Source organism: Octodon degus, unplaced genomic scaffold (genome assembly GCF_000260255.1).
Source record: "Octodon degus isolate 3935 unplaced genomic scaffold, OctDeg1.0 scaffold00064, whole genome shotgun sequence".
Lineage (NCBI taxonomy): Eukaryota > Metazoa > Chordata > Mammalia > Rodentia > Octodontidae > Octodon > Octodon degus.
Genome location: NW_004524640.1, coordinates 6791323 through 6812733, shown reverse-complemented (window position 1 = coordinate 6812733; position 21411 = coordinate 6791323). Strand labels below are relative to the sequence as shown.

The 21411-nt window shown below is 39.5% G+C and overlaps 1 protein-coding gene and 1 non-coding gene across 2 annotated transcripts in view; one reads left to right on the top strand and one right to left on the bottom strand.

The window, feature by feature from the left end:
- Itpr2 (inositol 1,4,5-trisphosphate receptor type 2) overlaps positions 1-21411 on the top strand; it is a 528924-nt gene that overhangs the window by 358622 nt on the left and 148891 nt on the right. The window contains exons 40-45 of the mRNA XM_023718939.1: positions 237-420; positions 1122-1378; positions 5509-5709; positions 7886-7996; positions 13368-13463; positions 14168-14290. Of these exons, the coding sequence (XP_023574707.1) occupies positions 237-420; positions 1122-1378; positions 5509-5709; positions 7886-7996; positions 13368-13463; positions 14168-14290 (972 nt within the window). The remainder of the gene's footprint in view (positions 1-236; positions 421-1121; positions 1379-5508; positions 5710-7885; positions 7997-13367; positions 13464-14167; positions 14291-21411) is intronic.
- Positions 11923-12029, bottom strand: LOC111817623. The gene has a single exon (XR_002821773.1). It is a non-coding gene; the product is annotated as a U6 spliceosomal RNA (small nuclear RNA).

Here is a 21411-nt window from a genome sequence, read left to right as displayed (position 1 = left end):
ACATGAAATGCCATATGAAAATATGTTGGGTTTTAGTGGAAAGTGCTACACAAATTCTCACTATTATTAGTACATATTAAATAGTACGACAGACTGAAAAGCTGTCAACTTGTGAAGTACTAATGGGTAGCACACTAAATGAGTGCTCTTAGCCATAATGGTTAATTTATTTCAAGCATAAAAACACTATTTTTCTCCCCTTGGATATTGATATCATAAAATATGTTTTCTTGCAGTATTCTTTCTACCAGCAGTTGCATGAACAAAAAAAGTCAGAGAAATTCTTCAAAGTTCTCTATGACCGGATGAAGGTTGCTCAGAAAGAGATAAGGTCGACGGTGACAGTGAATACCATAGACTTAGGGAGCAAAAAGAGGGAGGATGATAACGAGTTGATGACATCTGGTCCACGAGTGAGAGGTAACGAATTATTTGTGTATTTGGGAGGACAGAGTGAGAGAAAAAAAAAAAAAAAAAGAAAAGCCTGGTCTTTAATTATCAGTTATGCTTGTCCTGTCTCCTGTTGGTTTAATTAGCCCCACTTCCATCTATAAATGGTTTTGGTTATGAACTTGACCCTAAAACACCCCTACAGGACCAAGCTTAAATGAAACTTAATCAGTACAAAGTCACCAGTGACATGAAAAATTGTGTTCTTTCATCGTGCCGTGCATGGTAAAGAGTGGCCTCCTGGGACCTTTAAGTGACCGTGGAGATTGAACTGTAGGGCCACAAAGCGTGGCACTAAACTCCAACAAAAGATTCTTGGCATTTGCAAGAATAAAATTGTTGGTGTGCTGTATTAAATATAAATCATAAAGATGTTAACACATTAAAGTTGTTGGTGGTTTTCCCACCTTGTGTATGTGAACTCACGTGAGCAGCTTTCTGGTGCCTAGATCAAAGCATCCTGAAATTGCTTATGCACTGAGCTCTTTTCTGATGTCTCCCTGCAAATATTAACTTTTTATTGCCACTTCAAATCCCTCTGGGGAAATTGTTGTATCTCTTCTGATGATTTTTATGCGAGACGGTTAGAGAATTTGGGTTCCTGTTTGTCTTTTCTGTCTTTAATTAGCAAAGAGAAATGCAGAATTATAAGGGTGCTGCTTTATTTTCAGTAAGAGATTCCACACTACATTTAAAAGAGGGAATGAAAGGGCAATTAACAGAGGCTTCCACAGCAACCTCCAAAGCATACTGTGTATACAGAAGGGAGATGGACCCAGAAATAGACATTATGTGCCCAGGACCGGAAGCCGGAAGTGCTGAGGAAAAGTCAGCGGAGGAAGTCACAATGAGCCCTGCGATCGTCATCATGCAGCCCATCCTGAGGTTCCTGCAGTTACTGTGTGAGAATCACAACCGGGAACTGCAGGTATTTGTCCCTCCTTGTGTTACACCTGTGACTACAGCCTGTGGTTCCAAGTAATTAAATCCAAGTACAGCCAGCAAGTTGTTTTGGAGGGGGAATCGATGAGAGCAGAGATGCTCTTCTGAAATGGAAGAGCACATTTTTATTAGTGAAGAAAAATGGAAGGAAATTGCTTATATGCTTGGGGAAAAAAAATTAGACTTGCACAGTAGCCTTCTGCAGACCTGCAACTCAGACATCTGTAACGTCACTGATCATCCCTTCCTGGTAATTTGGGATCATCCCTTCCTGGTAATTTTGAGGAAAACCAGATTTGTGTCATCTATATTTTTTCTTGAGGGAGGATACTGCACATGCTTTAGTTCTTCTCAGAAACACAGTTAATGCAGGAAATCTATTTTTACAACTGTGAAAGCTGTTACCTTTGTAAACAAATGCAGTCCATGTCTTAATGTCTTCTTCCTTACATTTTCCCAATCAGACAGATAAACTGACGAGTGCCTAAAATTTTTGACTTTTGTTTTGCATTTTTTTATATTTTAATAGTTTTATTGAGAAAGAGGTAGCAATGAGATAGTTTCAAAACAGGTTAGCAATACAGTTACAATAATTAATACATTGCATATTGTTGTCTTTGTAGTAGTTATTCCTTTTGTTTGTTTGTTTGTTTGAAGGAGGGAAAGCTTTATTTAGCTCACAGTTACTGGAGGTTTCAGTCCATACTAAGCTGTCTCCAAGGCAGACTGACACATGGCAGAGGGCAGATGTTCATGTGGCAGAAGGCAGCAAAACAGCAACAGAAAAAGGGAAAAATAGCAGCAACAATGGCAACCAGGAGCGAGTCTGTCTCCCCTAAGTTGAGCTCATCTTCCCCTGGCTGGGTGTAGTACCCTCACCCGTAATCCCAGCAGCAGTCACACCCATAATCCCAGTGGATCATGAGTTAATCACAAACTCTAGAAGTCTTCCCCATGATTGCATGAGGGTAGTAGTTATTCCTAATACAAGATGCAGACATGATATCTTGTCTAAACACTATTAGTTCAAAACCTTCTTCTCACTGAACTAAGAGAAAGCAACTGTATATTTATGCTATTTTGTATATACAGATATATATTTTTTGACTATAAAATGATCCATTTAGATCCCCTTTTTTGTTTACTTTTGTCAGAGATGTGTATTCCATTGCCATTCATATATTGTAGGTGCGTGAATTCAGCAGACTAATCCAATATAGTCCAGTAGTCTATAATAGTAGTGGATTATCTGTAAGACTGGCAGTGTCAGAAATTGTTGACTTGAGCCTTTTACAGCTCAGCATAAAAGCTGGATGGTTAAGACCAAGATAAAGCAAGACCTATATAACAAAAAAATGTAACTTTTGTATATACATTGTTTGTGTCACCCTGGCAAAACCGCAGGAAAGGTGAAGCCCTTGACTGGCCTCACTGAAAGTGAATATGCTTACGCTGAAGACCTTCAACTAAAACTTACCTCCTGTCATACTAAAGCAGCTATAGCAGATGACTTAGCTGGTGAAAGACGTCATTAATGAATCACAGTGAAACTGGCTGATTGTCTGCAGTTAAATCTGGACCCACCTGGGTGCATCCCATTAGCCTGTATCTTCACTATAGGAAGCAAATACTCCCTGTTCTGAATTAGAAGACAACAGAGTATGAAGTTGTATTGTCAGCAAGGGTCTGAAGAGCAGGGGTTCCACACTGGTAGGCGATTGTAAGTGCAAGTGTGTCGGACTAAATGGGACATGCCGGAGTTAGAGATGTCAGAAGCTGCTACTCTTGGGTACATCCTGCCACAACCTGCAGTGAACTTCCACAACGTGGTTGGCAGGCAGAATCCACAACCTTTCTTTCAGAGGAAAGATATTGAATGTATCTGCATACTAGTCCTAAGCCATCCAGTCTAGCAATGGAAGAGTTAGGTCAACAGGATAAGCAGTAGTGTGGATAGCATTTGATTGAGTATAGGAGTAGGGATCAAACGATGTTAAGCACTATTTTTTTTTATTAATTTTATTGAGAAATAACAAGGAGGCAGTTTCAAAGCAGGTTAGTAGGACAGTTACAATAATTAATACATTATTGTCTTTGTAGTAGTTATTCTATAGAATACAAGATGCAGGCGTGATATTTTGTGTAAATACTATTAGTATAAATCTTTCTTCTCATTGAACTAAGAGAAAGTAGCTATATATCTATCCTATTTTGTATATACAGATATATTTATTTTTTTCACTACAAAATGGACCTTCATTTATATCCCCCTTTTTTGCTTAGTTTTGATAGAGATGGGTGTTCCATTGCCGTTCAAATATTGTAGGTGCATGAATTCAGCAAAACAATTCAATATAGTCCAGTAGTCTATAATAGTAGTGGATTATCTGCAGAACTGGCAATGTCAGAAGTTGCTGACTTGAGCCTTTTACAGCTCAGCATATTAATATGGCTGTACTTTTTATACCTCGCTGTAAAAGTAAAGCCATATCAATATGCAAAAAGCTGTTTTTAAAATGTATTTTTAAGAATTATTTATTTGGTAAAAAGCCTAGCTTTGCAGCTCAGACTTGTAGTGATCCTGCTGTCTCATCCTCCCCAGCACTGGTATTACAGGCACGTACCGCTACACATAGTTTCAGTGGCAGCAAGGAGTGCCTGGGGTTCTGGGGCCAGCAAGACATGTGGTTCCAGGGATTGAACCCAGGTCTTTTCTCTTGCCATGCAGGCGCTTGTGCTGCCAAGCTATCTCCCCAGCCTTAAGATACTTTTAATAAGAATAAATGATAGAGAGCCAGGTAGATAGCTCAGTGGAATAAGTGCTTGCCTGGTAAGAGCAAGGTCCTGAGTTTAATCCTGGTACCATGAAAAAAAGAAGAAGAAATTGTAGAAAAAATTCTGATGAATAAATTGAATAGTAAATGAAGTTAACATTAGGACTGAACGGGACACGCCGGAGTTAGAGATGTCAGAAGCTGCAACTCTTGTCGACTCTTGTCTAATGCACATATTCATTAGAATAAGAAATGAAATGCTCCCTCCCAGCTTACCCTTTCACCAGCCTTATTTTCCCCAAAGGAAGTCATTATCAATTGGTTGTGTTTCATTCTAGAAAATTCCATGCACATAGCAACACAGTGATAGATGTTCGTAAACCTTTCATTTTCATTTTGTATTATATCTTATTGCTAAATTACTTTTTATGAAATGATGCTTATCATGTATATTGAAGCTGAATCATTTTTGTGGCTTCACCATATTCCAGTGTGGATGTACTATCATTTATTAAACTAGTCACATAACTGTGGGTCTCTAAAAGTTGCCAATTTTTGGTATAACAAGGGTTCTGTGGTGAATAGCTTTTTGTACCTATGTACAGAGACTTAGAACCATGTTTTGAAAGTCAAACTGTGTATTTACTGGCAATTTTGACAATGTCTCCATGTTGCCTTCTATAATGGTTATGTCACTTATAATCCACAGATAGTGGATTCCACACAAGCACGATCCACATATAGTGTACTGTTTATAAGGGACCATTTACTTGAAAATTTGTTGACTTCCTTTCCCAGTGGATTGCTTTTATACTTTTCCTTTTTCTCTCCCTTTTTATTCTTACTATTTTTGTCTTATCTATCTAGTTTTAAAATAATGACATGGAGAAGCATTTATTATGAAATCTGATGACTACAAATATTTGAGCTTAAATCTAAGCCCCCTAAGCCTCAGAAAGATTTAATAACTAGGAAACTTTCTTATAAAGAGCAATTCCATGTCACACTGCAGATCTTTTTGAATTAGAAAAACATATAGGCAGCGGACTAAGGCACCTGCTTAGGCAGGCTCAACAACTGGGGTTCGATCCTTGGGCCTGCTGTGTTGGCCCCACTCCCAGGGCGCGCTGAGACTGGGCGTGGTGGTGCATGTCTGTAATCCTAGTACTTGGGAGGCTGAAAACAGGAGAATCACTACGAGTCCGATCTATATCGTGAGACCCTGTAGACCCTGTACTGAATACATTAAAAAAAAAAAGAAAAGAAAAACACATAGGGAACTGAAAGCTTAGCACAGCGATATTTAAAAAAATTCCTCAGATGTATTTTCTTTTTCCCACAGAACTTCTTGAGGAATCAAAACAACAAAACAAATTATAACCTTGTCTGTGAGACGCTCCAGTTTTTGGACTGCATTTGCGGGAGCACGACAGGTGGCCTGGGCCTGCTGGGGCTCTATATCAATGAGAAGAACGTGGCGCTGGTCAACCAGACCCTGGAGAGCTTGACGGAGTATTGCCAGGGCCCATGCCATGAAAATCAGGTAACTGAAAGCTGTTCTTCGTGTAGAAATAGCCATGACTGCTAGAAGAGAAGGCCAAGCCAGGGAAGGAGCCAACTTTGTCTACATTAAAAGACCTTTCTTCTTGCTTTGCCAGGCATTTTTACTTTCCTAACACAACACACAAAGACTGAATATCGAGTAGCAAATACTGTGCCATCTTTTTATTTCGTTTCATCCTAAATGAAACTTCCCATGAAAACATTCAAGATAAAAATCAGAGTTACTGAACTAAGAGTAAATATGTTTCATAAGCACTCTTGAGTTTTCATGGGTAGAGACGCTTTCCAGGAGTTGTAGAGTGAATTTCTGCAGTTCTTTGGCTCCCCTACAGTGGGTGGGTGTACTAGCTCCTCTATACTCACAGTAAGCCTATGAAGTAATCATAGTTGCTTCTATTTTGCTGATGAATAGCTTCTGACTCAGAGCTGAAGTAACTTTCTAGTAACTTTCTAGTATCTCAGAGTACCAGAATCAGTCGGTGGGAGAGCCATTCTTTCTTTCTTTATTTTTTTTATTTTAGGGAAGGTTCTACAGGGTGTTCAGGGTCTCACTACTAGATTAGACTCCTAGTGATATGCCTGGTTACAGCCTCCAAAGAGCTGGGATTACAGGCGCGCACCAACACGCCCAGTCTCAATCGCCATCTCAGCACGCCCCGGGGGTGGGGCCTGCACGGCAGGTCTGGGGTTCGAACCCCCAGCCCCTGCGCCTGCTTGCAGGTGCTTTAATCCACTGAGCTATTTGGCTGGCCCAGTATGTGTATCATGTTACCACTATTACTATTTCACAGAGAGATTGTAAGCATGTTCCCTACCTTTGGTCTTACAAGAAAATGAAAATGAGTTTTGAAATTAATTTACTAAAATGAAGTAAGCTCTAAAAGGAAAAAAAAATACCAATAACGCAATAGCATGAACCCCACCTTTGTTCTCTATGCTCGGCATATGTGCTGAAGGAAAGAAGGTTGTTAGCAAATTCTAGAAATAATCTATGGGTGGATTTCCTTTGTTTGGCAAACATTTTAATAAGCACAAAATCCTCTGGAAATAATGTGGAGAAGATGGATGGAAAACCCTTTCCTCTCTGTTCTGGTTTTAAAACATTCCTTGTATAAAGGGAAAAAAATTCTGGTTCTAAGTGGCCACCGTTTCGAGCGGTCCGTGATGTTAACCTTTCTCATTTCATCAACCAGTGCTTCAGTGTCTCACACTCCTTGGTGAGATCCTGTGCTGTAACATAGTTCCACAGATCCAACCCTCAAGCTCCTGATTTTAAATGTCTTTCCATTATGCTCAGATTCCTGCTTAGGTATATCTTCAGCTGCAAAAATATGCCTATTCATCTCTCAAAATGTTTGGTATTCTTTCCCAAATTGCGACCCCTCTATAAAGATCCAAGATCCAACTGATCCAACTTCCCCACCCCCCCAATCAGGGATGGGGCTGCTCCAGATGTCAGGAGGGCTCAGCACTACTGTCTTTGTTGGTTCCTGGCAGTAGCATCTCTTGCCAGTAATTTGGCATTAACACCTGACTTAACACAGTACATCAGTTCTGTGAGATTTACTTAAAAATTCTTCCTTTTTTTTATATCCTCTTCAAATGGATCAGCTCTTAAAATTTAAATTGAAAGAACTGCTCTATTGATGAGTATGTTAAATTTTATTAACTGAAAGAGTATTTGACTTAACATTCTATAAAAATAGTTTATTTTTAAAAAGATGTATGTTTCCCACCGTGTCCCTGTTAGTGCTCTGTGTTCGGATCTATTTAATCAATATCAATCAATAAATAGTCACACTCTATACAGAATAAATCAAATGGTCAGAGTTAAATCCTATTTACATTCTAAAGATAAAAAACTAAGGCAATTCTGTTCATGTATGTCCTGTTATTTAGGTATGTTGTGTAGCTGAAGATATACCAAAGTAGGATTCTGAACATAATTAAAAAAAAATTAAAATCAGAGGCTTAAGGGTGAGATTTTTAGGACCATGTTATAATGTGCAACTTCTTCAAGGAGTTTTAATCATTGAGGCATTGGCAGGTGGGATGAGGAAGGTTAATATCAGACAACTCTGAAAGGATGGCCAGTACATGCCAGGTATAGTCCTGTTGTCAATAAAATGTTAATTTACAACCACCTTGTTTTGCAGACCTGTATTGCTACTCATGAATCAAATGGGATTGATATTATAATTGCACTGATTTTAAGTGATATCAACCCCCTTGGTAAATACCGAATGGACCTGGTGCTTCAACTAAAGGTAGGGTAAAATCAAGTGGATTGTTATGGTGGGGAAAGTTACAGTCTCTACGTAAAATTCCTCTTCAGTGTTGAGTCTGCATCTTCTAATAGCTCTTAGAAAAAGCAATATAGTATCAGATTTTCAAATAATGAAATGTCAGAAGGGAATAGGGAAATCAAAGGCTCGCTGAATTCCTGATAAAATGTGAAATGAGGTAATGTTCATTTGCTAGAAGTTCCTCCAAGCAGCTACTTTGTTTCGCTACTCCCTTTCTGTTTTTATTTTATGTTTTTCGTTATATAAAGAAGTAAAAGGTGCTGACCATTCATCATACCATGTCTATTCAATTCATGTTGACTAGAGAATTCCATCTAGCAAGTCACAATTAGGTAATGTCAAAGGAATATATGTCGCTCACCTTTCTAAATCTCTATTAAATCGTTATCTTATTTTCCCTTCCAAATATATTGTCATGTTCCCATTGCCTTTAAAGGCATCCTTTAATTTAAGCTTTGTACACACTTCCAGCAGTTCCATTGATCAGAACTCAAAAGCAGGAAAACATTTCAAAAAATTTCCTCTTGAACTCTTTGTTCATATGAAAATAGATAAATGAATGCACACAGACACTGCATAAATCCCAAATGCTAAGGCATGATATTCAATTGAGATAAATTATTAAAGACCACATCATTGTGTCTAGTGTCAAGCAGATTTCTACAAAGCTAATCATTTGATTAAATATAATTTCTTTGTACAGCTATTTCTGTTCATACCCTAGAAATTGTACCATTAAATTGAACTTTGTATAGGCAAACATATGGCCAAGAAAAATAGAAATGGGATTTTTATATGTAGGTGTAGATTTTTATGTTTTTAGGTGTAGATAGAGATATGTGGTGAAATGTATATCTGTCATACTTGTGGAAAGATTTCCTCAAGTTCTTAGTAAACAGTTCTTCTCTTAGTAGGAGAGATGCATTCCCAGCATTCCACTGTTTCATCTGTAATGTGTGTGAGATTGCGTTCACAGCCAAGATAGAAGGGATCCCTAATGCAGGTTGTGCATGGCTCCCTACCTCTACCGGCCCCAGCCTTTGGGGAGAAAGACCAGCTGAGGCCTGTGGGACAGTCAGCTTAGTTGGAAAAGATTTGGTTATTTTATCTTACATTCACTTTACTATAATTCATACAGAAACACTGTAAAGAAGCTTTCATCTTTAGCTTTTGAATTTCTTCATTAAACACTGTACTTCCATGTCTCATTTTTAATTACTGTGACTTCATAGAAGAAACTATGGAGTAACTCATCAATTTAAAATATGGGTGGCGGGCCGGGAAGATGGCTCAGTAGAATAAGTGCTTCCCTGGCAAGAGCAAAGGCCTGAGTTCACTCCCTGGTTCTGCCAAAAAGAAATAAAAAAATAAAGTATGGGTATACAGAGTATTTACAAATTCAGATTTAGTTAAAAATAAATTAAATGGGCAGGGGGGTGGGGAACAGGGCGATAGCGCAGTAGAATAAGCACCTGCCTGGAAAGTGAGGGCTCCTGAATTCAATCCCTGGTACCTCAAAAAAAAAAAAAAAAAAAAAAAAAAAAGACAAGTGAGGGACAGGACTTAAAGAAAAATGTGAAATAAAAATAAATGGGATATGCTTTAACAGCATGAACATATTAACTGTTTAAAATACTTTTCTTAAGAAAAGATTCTTTAATATTTGTATTAATAAGCACAGATTTATCTACACCACTTAAAATATGCAGTTGATGGGCCAGCCAGATAGCTTAGTGGATTAAAGCACCCGCTTAGGCAGATGCAGGGGCTGGAGGTTGGATCCCCGGTCTGGCCTGTGGTACCGGTCCCACCCCCTGGGTGTGCTGAGGTGGCAAATGAGACTGGGTGTGGTGGTGTGCGCCTGTAATCGCAGCACTTGGGAGGCTAAAAAGCAGGAAGGATCCCTATGAGTCCAATCTGTGTAGTGAGATCTATACTAAATACATACAAAAAAGAAAAAAAAAAGAAAATATGTAGTTGAATAAATCAAAGTATGACTAAAATAGCAAGCTGTGGATTTGACTTGAAGTTTTTTAAATACGAATTTTTGCTTTGAGATAAGTGTACCCTTAAGAACCATCTGTGATATTTTCTAACTATTGGTTAATGTGAGAACAATGTTGATCAAACAGAATATTAATTTGGCAAATTTGAAGCCTCTCTTGGGTAGGGTGCTTTAAATTCTCTGTAACATTAGCAAGATACCATGTGAAAAATACTAAGGTTTTATTTCGTATCACTTATCCGTGAATTTGTTGCATAATTATCCATCATTTTAAGTATACTTTACATACTCATTTAGTACCAGAATATGAATATTTGAATTATATGTCTTGTCCTTTAAATTTTTTTTTAATAACTGGCTTATGAATAAGAAATTCTAAATATGTAGAATGTTTTGTTTTGAAGACTCTGGCTTCCTGTGAAAGAAAATCCCCTATTAGTACTGACACTTCCATTTGACATTTTAGCATACATAGGTTCTTGCACTTTGAAATTGACTCAGATTTCAGTAGGTGCTTTACAAGATTTCTTTCTATTCTCCTGACATAGTGGGAAAAAGAAAATTGGTTAAAAAAAAAAATAACCACCTTGCTGATAGCATTCTAAAATTGGATGTATTTTTAAGCTATTATGTATCAGGCCTGCTGAGCATGGTTCATTAGAGATTGCGGATAGCACAGCCCAGGCGCGCTCTCTGAATTCTAGGGGGCCTGTTCCGGTGGCTGTCAGAGTTAAAGCTCTGCTCTGATCCTGAAGCCGACTTTACGTAGGCTTGTTGCTTGTGCAGGGCCCTAGGTTATACGTTAGATTCCATGATCGATGCAAATCTGCAAAAATGAAAATGGGGTGGGGAAAAATAGTGCTCTTCTCTCAGAGCACTCAGTTCTTTTCATGACAGGTCAGCAACACTGGTACCTCTCACCTCATCTCCACCGTCACTGTTACTGACCTCAGTCACTTTTTTTTATGTATTTGCTATAGGGTCTCACTATGCAGCTTGGACTCCTAATGATCCTCCTGTTTTCAGCCTCCCCAGTGCTGGGATTACAGGTGGGCACCACTATGCCCGGTCTCGGTTGCTGGCTCAGTGCGCCCAGGGGGTTACCTGTCATGTGGTGCCAGGGATCAAACCCTGGTCCCTGCGCTTGCCTAAGCAGGTGCTTAGTCCACTGAGCTATCTCGCCTGCTCCCCTTTTTTTAAAAGAGGAGGTCCCCATATGGGATAATAATAATTTCAACAACAAGTAACAAGAACAAAGACCAAAACAAAGCAATGTAGAACAATAAAAATGGTACAGAACTTCAAAACAAGAATAGAAAATTAATAATGGTTGTTGTATTTTGTATTGTTATCATCAAATGTGTTGCTCAGATGGCCAGCTATAGGCATGCAAGACTGATCAAGCAATTAATCATTAACTCTTCCTTTCACTAAGCCTTAGTATTTTTCCTTGGCCTTTTCACCATTTAAATTTGTTTTAAAGGGAGTATAAAAGTAATGGATGAAACACGAGACACAATGTACATTTAAAAGAAAAAGATGAAAGTTCTTCATCCATGGTTGTTATAGTGCACATTGCTGTCCTCAGTGAAGTTGTTCAGATTGCAGTTATTAGCGTAGAGAGTTGGTCAAAGTAATAAATTTTAAACATTAGTGGCTCCCTTCAAAAAGCTAATAGAAATTAGTAGTACAGTCATCTCTGCTATCCTGTGTTAACTTAGGTCACTTCAAGAGACCCTTAGACTGTATACTTCTTAAGTAGGGGGTTAAAATGAACTCCTCAAATGAAACAGCAGAATTAATTTGTGCAACCTTATCAAGCTATGTGGTGGTTGTCTACTTAGACCCCAACATTCATTCAATCTTGCTTATTATCATTTTGTAAAATAGAGAATGTGTCACGAATTTGCATGTCCTCCTTGCATGGGGGCCACACTAGTCTTCACTGTATTGTTCTAATTTTAGCACCCATGCTGCCGAGGTGAGCGCTTGCTTTTTATTCTTTAAAGATGTTAACTTTGAGTCATTTGTGTCTTAAAACCATTTGACACGGACTGGGGAGATAGCTTAGCATCCCACGTGCCTGCCTGGCAATGTGAGAATGAACCCAAGTTTGATTCCTGGTACCGTATGCTGTGTGGGCCCTGGAACCGGGATGGTGGTGTGTGCCTATAATCTCAGCACTGGGGAAGCTGAGGCAGGAGGATCACTATGAGTCTGAACTATGTAGTGAGACCCTGTATTAATAACAACAACAAAATTGACACTGTTTCATGCTCTTATCAAAGACTTTGGGTTAAGAATAGGTTCTTATCTACTATGAAAACCCTTGTACAACTATCTCCTGGATATTTATTTTTACCATCTTGCTATCTACGAAAATTCTGTAGCAGTGCTATGGAAAATACAGGGTACAGAAACAGCTTTCAAAATCTGTAGGCTGTTGTGCTTTTTGGAAGCAGGCTGCCGCCAGGAGGTCCCCATATAGGATAACAGTTATTTCAGAAAACATTTTTGGTATCAGTAAACAACTGAGATGAAGTACTTCTAAATAAAATTAGAACACATCACAGACAACATACATTATTTTCCTTCTTTATTAAGCAAAACTGGAAAATATTATTCTGGCCTTGAGCAGGTAACTCAGTGGTAAATGCGTGCTTCCCAGCATGTGCAAGGCCCTGGATTTGATGCTCAGATTGAGAACAGAAAAGAAAATACTCTTTTTTCTTCACAGCCGAGATCATAAATGTGCTGTTTATGTGACGTCATGTAGTGAGGTCAGTAAGCCATTGTCAATAAATTTATATTTCTAATTCAAGAATTTAGTGTTTCATATATTCTCAGTATGGCTCAAATGTATGCAGAATTTTGATTTGCTAATGATATATTTGTTCTACTTTTAAAAACCATTGTGCTACATTCTTTATTTGCCATTTTAATAAAATACATCACTGCTTCCTGTTCACCTTACTGTCTTATTAAAATGCAATCACGGAAATGTCTATAGAGGAAACAGGGAAGGAAAATATAGTCATATTTTACAGCAGCATATAGTAACCCAATCTGCACTTAAAACACCTTCTCACCGATATTGAAAATAACTCACGTAACATATCGCTCATGAGGCATCAGTCTTATTTTGTTCTGACAATGAAGTAAAGCATCCTGTTTTAAAATGGTAATAAGACGAAGAAAGTAACAATTTTAAATTCTGTTTGTTATGGGGGGGAAGGAGTCTTGGTAATTTCAATTAAAGCGTGTGCAAGCGATCGCTAGTCCATGAAATAGACTTGGGGTGTGTGTTAACTCAGTCTGTGTCTCTAGAACAATGCCTCCAAGCTCTTGCTGGCTATCATGGAGAGCAGACACGACAGTGAGAATGCCGAGAGAATTCTTTTCAACATGAGACCCAAGGAGCTGGTAAGAAAACTTCTAAAGCTGTGTTAGTAGAGTACCGAAAGCCTACATTGGCCTGATTTATACTATACGTATCAGAAAACAAAGCCCGCAACTTGCACTGCTCTCCCAAGGGCTGGACTGGATAATGGACCATCTTGAGTCACCATTGCCAGTGTCCCTAAGGACCCTGGGACAGCACCGGGCTCTGGGATCAGGGGCCTGTGACCTCATCTGTTCTGTCAGTTCTGAGCAACTCTCTTAACCGAACTGTCTTGCTCTTCTAAACTATGTGCAATGGATTTTTGCCAGAAAAAGTTGACTTTGGTTTCGCTGTGTCTGAAATACAGCTAGAGCCCCTTCCTTATCTGCGGGTAGCTTCCCCGTTGTGTTTACCCTGAGATCCTTGGCACCCAGTACCACGTCCAGCACCGTGTCTGCCCGTTGCCTTGTGGGTGCTCAGTCCATCACAGGCACTTCTCAGGGTGCCAGGTTCTCTGCAGTCCTGTTCACATTCAAAGATCAAGGCAAAAACTTGCAAAGGCAACAGGGAATGCACTTCTGTGTTCATTTGAATAAAGGTGCTTTCCAAGGATCTCTTCATTTAGAATTCTCTTATGCCTTTTAGACTCATAAAGCTTCCTAGTTTTAAATTATAGCTCACACATAATCTGAAATGTGTGTTGTGACATTGCAAATCTCATCGTTCCCTTTTTTTTCTTGGCTAGGTGGATGTGATGAAGAACGCCTACAACCAGGGACTGGAGTGTGATCACGGGGAGGAGGAGGGTGGAGATGATGGGGTTTCCCCCAAGGATGTGGGACACAACATCTATATTCTGGCCCATCAGGTATCATGTTGTACATCTTTATCTTAGTTTGCATGTCGCATCAATCATGTGTATGTCAAGGGCTTATTATCATATTTTCAAGTTCTGGTCTCTTCATTTATTCAGCAGTTGTCCTGTTAGGTTTGGTGTAAAGACAGTAAGCTCCCAGAAGGCTTGATGATGCACTCCAGGGTGTGCTAAGGATGGGCCAGGAGGGTGGAAAGAGTCCTGTGTCAGAACCAGAGAAATAGATAAAACATGGCAACAGAAGAAAGGAAGAGATGCCCCTGGGAAGACACAGGGTGTAAAGTAAGGGGCACACTCTTTTCTGATCAGGAAAGACCTGGCAGGTAGCTCCAGGGTCCTCAAAGTCCCTCCTGCAGGAGTCGTAGCCTGGTAGCCTCCAGTTGGTTCTAATAAATATGAGGCTAAATGTTAAATTCCACTGGAGGAACTGCTTCTGTTTCATGACTTGTAAAGCCCAATACTTGGTAAGTATTATGTGATACATTCTGTTTACATAAGAATTAACTTTAAATTTGCATCTTTTAATGAAGATTTATTAAAAGGTTTAAAAGCTTTAAATGCCATGTGTGCAAATTTAACTTTGTCCCTTGTAGGTCCTTCTTTTCATGGGATAAAGTTCAGACTTGATAGGCATCGTTTTCTTTCTAGCCATTTCCTTCCCTGACAACAGCTTCTCCTGCTTCCCTATTTGTCTTACCTACTGACTAAATAAACACTGATAGCCATGAGGTCAGATTCCAGTAGATTTATCTTTAAAGGCTGCTCTTTAGACATTTCTTGTGCCCTCTTCTGCCCCTTGTGTAAGTGTCTAATGGATGTAAAGTTGACTATAATATTAACAAAAGCTTCAGGAAAGAGACTGTACAACTGCTATTGAAAGAAACTGCCACTGTTTTATGAGGGGGATGATGGAGAAGAATTTAAGGCTGTCATAAATTATCATGACACCTATATGGACTGGAAGGAGGTGGAATCAGATGCATTTTAGTAGATTGAAAGTAGAGAATATAAGTTTGTGCAGAAGCCTAAGTCAAATGTTGAGAGAGATGGAGAAGGGGGCTAAAGAGTGTAAAGCGGCTCGTGTACTAAAAGATGATACCAAAGGAAAGCAGCCGTACACATATGAAAGAAAGGAAAATTGATGATAATGTAAAGATCAATGCTTTTGATGGATTTGCGCTTATGAAAGTGCTCAAAGAGGAAAATGGATATACTCTTCAAAGGTGTCCGTGGAATTACCCAACGAGCGAAATTCAAAGTGTAAGACAGCAACAAGCTGCTTTAAAACAACCTACTGAAAGGGAGGAAAGCTCGTGTGTGAAAATGGTGTGGAGGCAGATGTGGAGATTGTTCTTAACTTCCCCCAAGCTAAAGGTTGGAAAAGCAGTAGTTTGTAAAGCAACCAAGATACACAAGCCAAGAGAGGCTTCAAGGAGAGAGAGCGCAGCAGGCTAAAGAAAGAGGGGGCTTCTGAATTGCTGACTGCCACAAGCCACGGGCCTAAATTATAATTTCCAACCAAATTGAGTCCACGTGGGTCCCTTTGAGAACTCCACGAGGAAATAGCGATAAACTGGAAGAGTAGCTGTGAGCAGTCTCTTCTTATTTTACTCTAATGACATAAGAAATTGTTGCCTTGTCACCTAGTGACTGCATTCTTTAGAAGGTGACTCCTGCTACCAGTTTTTTTTTTTTTTTTAAAGAAAATGATCAGCTTTCACTCACACAAGAGCCCCTAGTGCTACTTGCTCTGTGGCTCCTGTGGCTTTCTCAGCTGTGGACGTTGCGTTTGGTTTCTTGGGAGGCCAACTGTGGTTGCTGAGTCCCTGAGGAGCCCGATGTCCGCGTGGCTTCTGCACCGCGGTCCAGGTACGGGTGAGTGGAAGGGATCAGCATGGCTGCAGAAGTGGCTTGAAGCTGTGCTGTGGGGGCTGGGCGAATGCGGGCCACGCTGCTGTCTTTGTGGATGCTGTCCTTGTGGATGCTGTCCTTGTGGATGCTGTCCTTGGGGTTCCTGCAGGCAGGTGACTGAGCAGACTAGCTCCTGCCTTTGCACAGTTAAGTAATTGCAAAACCAAGATGCAGCTTCCTCTTTGTTTTACTATAATCATCTTTTGTACAGACAGTTTATTTTGGTGCACACAGACTTTCAATTTTTGTTGTGCTTTTCGTGGCAGGGAGATGGTTCTGCTTTTTCTACGATACCATGCCTTCTGGCCCTTCCTGTGGTTGGTGTTACAAGAAAGAAATAATGCTTCTTGTAAATGTCTTGTCTGATCTACATACTACTATAAATACATGAAAAAGGGAAATTCTTAAGGTCTAATACTGTGGTGTCCTGCGGAGAATTTCCTTAAAAACTCTTTGTTTAAAGCCTGTCAGAAGGAAGAAGTGTGTGGAGCTATATTGTAGGTCTCGCAAGCCTGAGATCAGTAGGAGATCGTAAGCCTGTGGAAAGCAGAAATGATTCCTATATCATAAAGCAAGAGATAGTAGATCACTTCAGTTAGTGATTTGAAGTTTATTTCAAAATATAGGCTTTAAACTTTTTCATGAGCATTTTCCCAGCTCAATAAAGGGTCTTTGAAAAACATGATTTTGATGTCTGTTTAATTGTGCACCATATGACTGTTCCATAATTCACTTAATCGTTCCTTATCGTTAGACTTTTAGGTTTCAATTGTATTTGATAGAATAAATTATGCAATGATTAACATCCCCATACATTAATCTTTGTCTCCCACACTGATTATTTTCCTAGGATAAGTTTCAAGAAGTTTAATTACTGGGTCACAGGGCAGAAACTATTTTATGGTTTTTATGCTTATGCTGAAATTATTTTCTATTGTATATGATGGTATTTATCTTACTGAATCTGAAGATTATTGGTATTTTTAAAACTTAGCCAAACTGACTTTATTTGGGATGTGGTGGTCATTTAACAAATATTTTTGAAAAACTTAATGTATGATAAATGAATGAGATCTTGGTTTGATTCATATCTTTTCGAGTACTACTCAAATAGACTTTGAATATGTTCCTTAGTTATTTGTAACTCTTTTGTGAATTACTTAAAAATATATTTATTCCTTCTTTATTGAGGCTTGCTTTGTTCTCATTGAGTTTTGTTTTGTTTTGTTTTGTTTTGTTTTTTATTCGTGTATTTGGTACAGGGTCTCACTACACAGCTCAGACTTGTCGTGATCCTCCTATTTTCAGCCTTCCCAGCACTGGGATTTCAGGCGTGCACCACCACGCCTGGACTCATTGCCTGGTTCAGCACACCCCCAGGGGCAGGGCCAGCGCAGCATGGAGGACTAGGGATTGAACCCTGGTCCCTGCAATTGTCAAAGCAGGCACTTAGTCCTCTGAGCTATCTTGCCAGCCTGAGTTTTAATTATGGATATAACCTTTAGTCAATCATATTAGTTATAACTCCTTCCTGATTTGTTGGGCTCTTTGTTTTAGTGATTTTTTTTTCAGCAACTTAAGATCTGTTAAACATGCACCTAGATTGTCTTCTTGTATATAATGAATTCAGTTTTAGCATGTGATCATTGTAGTTCTTCAGCGTTGTTAATAAGAAATTCTAAGAAAATGTTCTGATGTTAATTCATCTCTGAAGACATATTCAACATTTGTGTGTAACTGCCACAAATGTGTGTAGGGTTTGCAGGAATGATACAAGGGTAGGTCATAGCAGAAGCTTTAGGACATCAGGGCTGAAGTCCAGCCTTCTTCAGAGGTGCCCTAGGCCTGTGAGACTTGGAGGAAGTGGGGCCACATCAATCTGGGGGTTCTCTTCTCAAGCAGGCAGTTATCACCCACACCCATGCATTGTCAGTTGGGATCGCAGGCCCTGGATTTCCACTCATTCCAGTATTTCAAAAGAAGCCTGATCTTGAACTTCTTCAGAAGGTGAAATTCCCTCACCTTTCAAAGTTGGCAGCTCATTTAAGGTTTGTAACAATGTTGAGCAGGCTAAACGGAACTCACTTACAAGCCGCATGCAACCCAGGAGCCGCCGAATGCCTCTTCCATTCATTCTCTCCTGCAACAGCGTAGATGAATTGAGCACTTACTAGATGCCGGATGTGGTGCCAGGTATTCTACAAATTGGGCAGTGAAGGAGATCAACCCCAGCATGGGACATGGTGAGCAAGATGAACGTTATGAGATTTCGGCTCATCTGGAGGAGCTGAGCCTGAAGCGAGACCTAAGAGAAGGGGAAAGGAAAGGTCTACAGTGAAGTGTGGGGACAGTTGGGGCACAAGGAGCATCTCAGTGACTTGAAGGTGACAATTCGCTTGGCGTGTTTAGAGGAGAAAAAGAAGAGCTGGGTAGCCAGAGCCCCCAACTGGCTATTAGCACTTGAATGTTAAATTGATCACAGACAGTTCCTCTCAGGTTCATTTATTACAGGACAGCCATTCAAAGACATTTATTGAGTACCTCTTATGTCAGCCATGGTGCTAGCTGCTAAGACGGGAAGATGAATAAGGATGCTTCAAGAATTTGACAACGAAGTGTACATGGGGTGGGGGGGGGAGAAGGTGAGAGAGCCGCCATCCCTATGATTTAGTGTTCTGTGGAAAGCAGAATAGGTGTGAGGCACTTTGCACGGGGATTAGTGACAGAAGCTTTTGGAAGAGGTGACATGGGAAGCATGTCTGACTCTTCCAGCATAGAGGAGTGGGGAGGATGCTGCAGGCAGAGGGAACAGCTGTGGCAGAAATGCCCCATGGATATCTTCAGAGGAGGACTTTGAAGGATGTTCATGTGGAGCTCACATGGTATTCACATATGTCTTTATATGAGAAGAACCACAGTAATTTGAACTGAGTGAACATCCTTGATAACTCATAAATGTTAGTAAGCCCTTAAGTATTCTACCAATGAGTGCCTAAGTGAAGAATCAATCAATCAATGAATAAATGATTAGGATAGAATATCCTCTAAAGCTTCGATGCTTTACAGTTTGAGTATGATAATAAAATTGGATGGAGATGTTTTTCTATTAGCGTCGTTACCATGATCAAAATGAACCATGCTTTCTGCCATCGGAGTACACATTCCTTGTGTGTAGACACAATACGTCTCAATGCGCTGGAATATATTAGACCACGCAAGCGGGGTGGGGGAGTAACTAACTGTAAAATTGTGTGCATGCTCATCATACTTCTATGTAACACAGTTGCGAGGCAAATCTAACAGCATCTTGCGTAACTGCTACCACCATTTTGGCATCCAAAGACCTTATTCAGTGGCCATTGATTTTCTTCTTATTTTTATAGCTCCTTCTCTGCCAGTCTTTTCAGTCAACTTTACACGGGTCTCTGCGTTGCCATTCTTCTTACTAAGAATTTGTCTTATTTTTGTGATGTCATCTTTCTCCTGAGCCAATAGAGTATCTCTTCCTTTAATTTCTTTTAGCATTGCTATAGTTCTTTAAGATCCAGAGGTAGATCTCCACAGCCCTGTTTCCTCAGGAAATTCCAACCGATCATGGTTTTCTTTGTTTTTTTCTTCTTCATTATGCCCACCTCAAACACATGCATACAATGAAACTAGTTTATGATACATGTTCTTCCATTGTTTCATGTAGGTAGACCTCAATTCTTTTTTTTTGTTTTTTGTTTTTCTTGTATTTTTTGTTTGCTAGCGGGGATTGAACTCAGGACCTTGCACTTGCCAGGCAGGCGCTAGTGTTCATTTTTAAAACAGAAATTTTCTACAAAGTAAAAAAAAATATATATATATTTATGAAGTAACAGTAGGTTAGTTAATACTCTTCAAGGATATTAGAGATGGAGGCTTCGTATCCAATTACAAACCCATCCTTCTGCTTCTACAAATAAAGCAAATGAAGCAACGCTGATTATTTTGTATTAGCGTAAGAAAACAAGCTTCAAGAAGGTGAATGGCGTTAAGTCATTAACAATACATATACATAATGGAAAACAGTGCCTAGGTACAATAGATTTAAATCCTCTAATAAGCATCTAAATACCTTTCACCAAGCAACTAAGCGCGTTTGGGTTTCTGCCATTTAAATGACCTCTCAAACCTATGGTTAATGGAAGCAATAAAAGAATACAGTCCAGGAAATGGATTTAAATTGAACTCTGTAATTGTTAGTTTGCTATAAGGCTCATGAAGTCAGATTCCATAGAAGCAATTATTTTCTCGCTTAACATTTCGTGTTTGCTACACACTTATTTCTCAGTGACATAATTGTTAGAAGATCCGTCTGGATTCTCGCTACACAGAAGGTCGTTGTTATGTCTGCAACTCTTCCCTGTGTCTGCTGTGACTTAACTCTATCCACTGAGTACGGAGTGTGAGAAGTAACAATGTCGCGTGTGCCATCTATGTTCTTGTCCTCCCCCCCCCGCCCCCGAAAAAAAAAAACCATAGCATTTCCCAGCATCTTTCGGACTTTGGATTGTTACCTTGACCCTTACCAAAGCCAAAAATCTCTGTCTTAACTCTTAGGAGAACAAGAGACAGGATGGTAGGAATAACCCCGGTGTTTGAAACTCTGGGATTATTTGTTATGCTCACAAAATTTTCTAGACCTCCTGAGAGTCCTCATCTACCCACTTTTTTTGTTTCTTAAAATTCTATTTCATTCCTGCAGTTGCTTGAGCTGTATTCATGTTAAGGGCTCTGCATGTAAATGACCTGACTAGCTAAGTTTTAATTCATACTGAAATCATAGGAAACATGGATATCTTTCAGACTGCTTAAAACGTTTCCCTTAGAGACTTAACGCCATTCACCTTCTTGAAGCTTGTTTTCTTACGCTAATACAAAATAATCAGCGTTGCTTCATTTGCTTTATTTGTAGAAGCAGAAGGATGGGTTTGTAATTGGATACGAAGCCTCCATCTCTAATATCCTTGAAGAGTATTAACTAACCTACTGTTACTTCATCTTTATTATTGTTTGTAGTGCAGAGAGTGGAAAACACAGCTGGGTTTTCAACTCAATTTGTATCTCAGCAATACATTAGCTGGAATACTGTGCTGAGAATATTTTGCAAGCAGCTCGGCTGTTACTCACCGTGGACCGTGTGTTTTCTCCTGTATGCTGTTTATAGCATTCAATTCCTC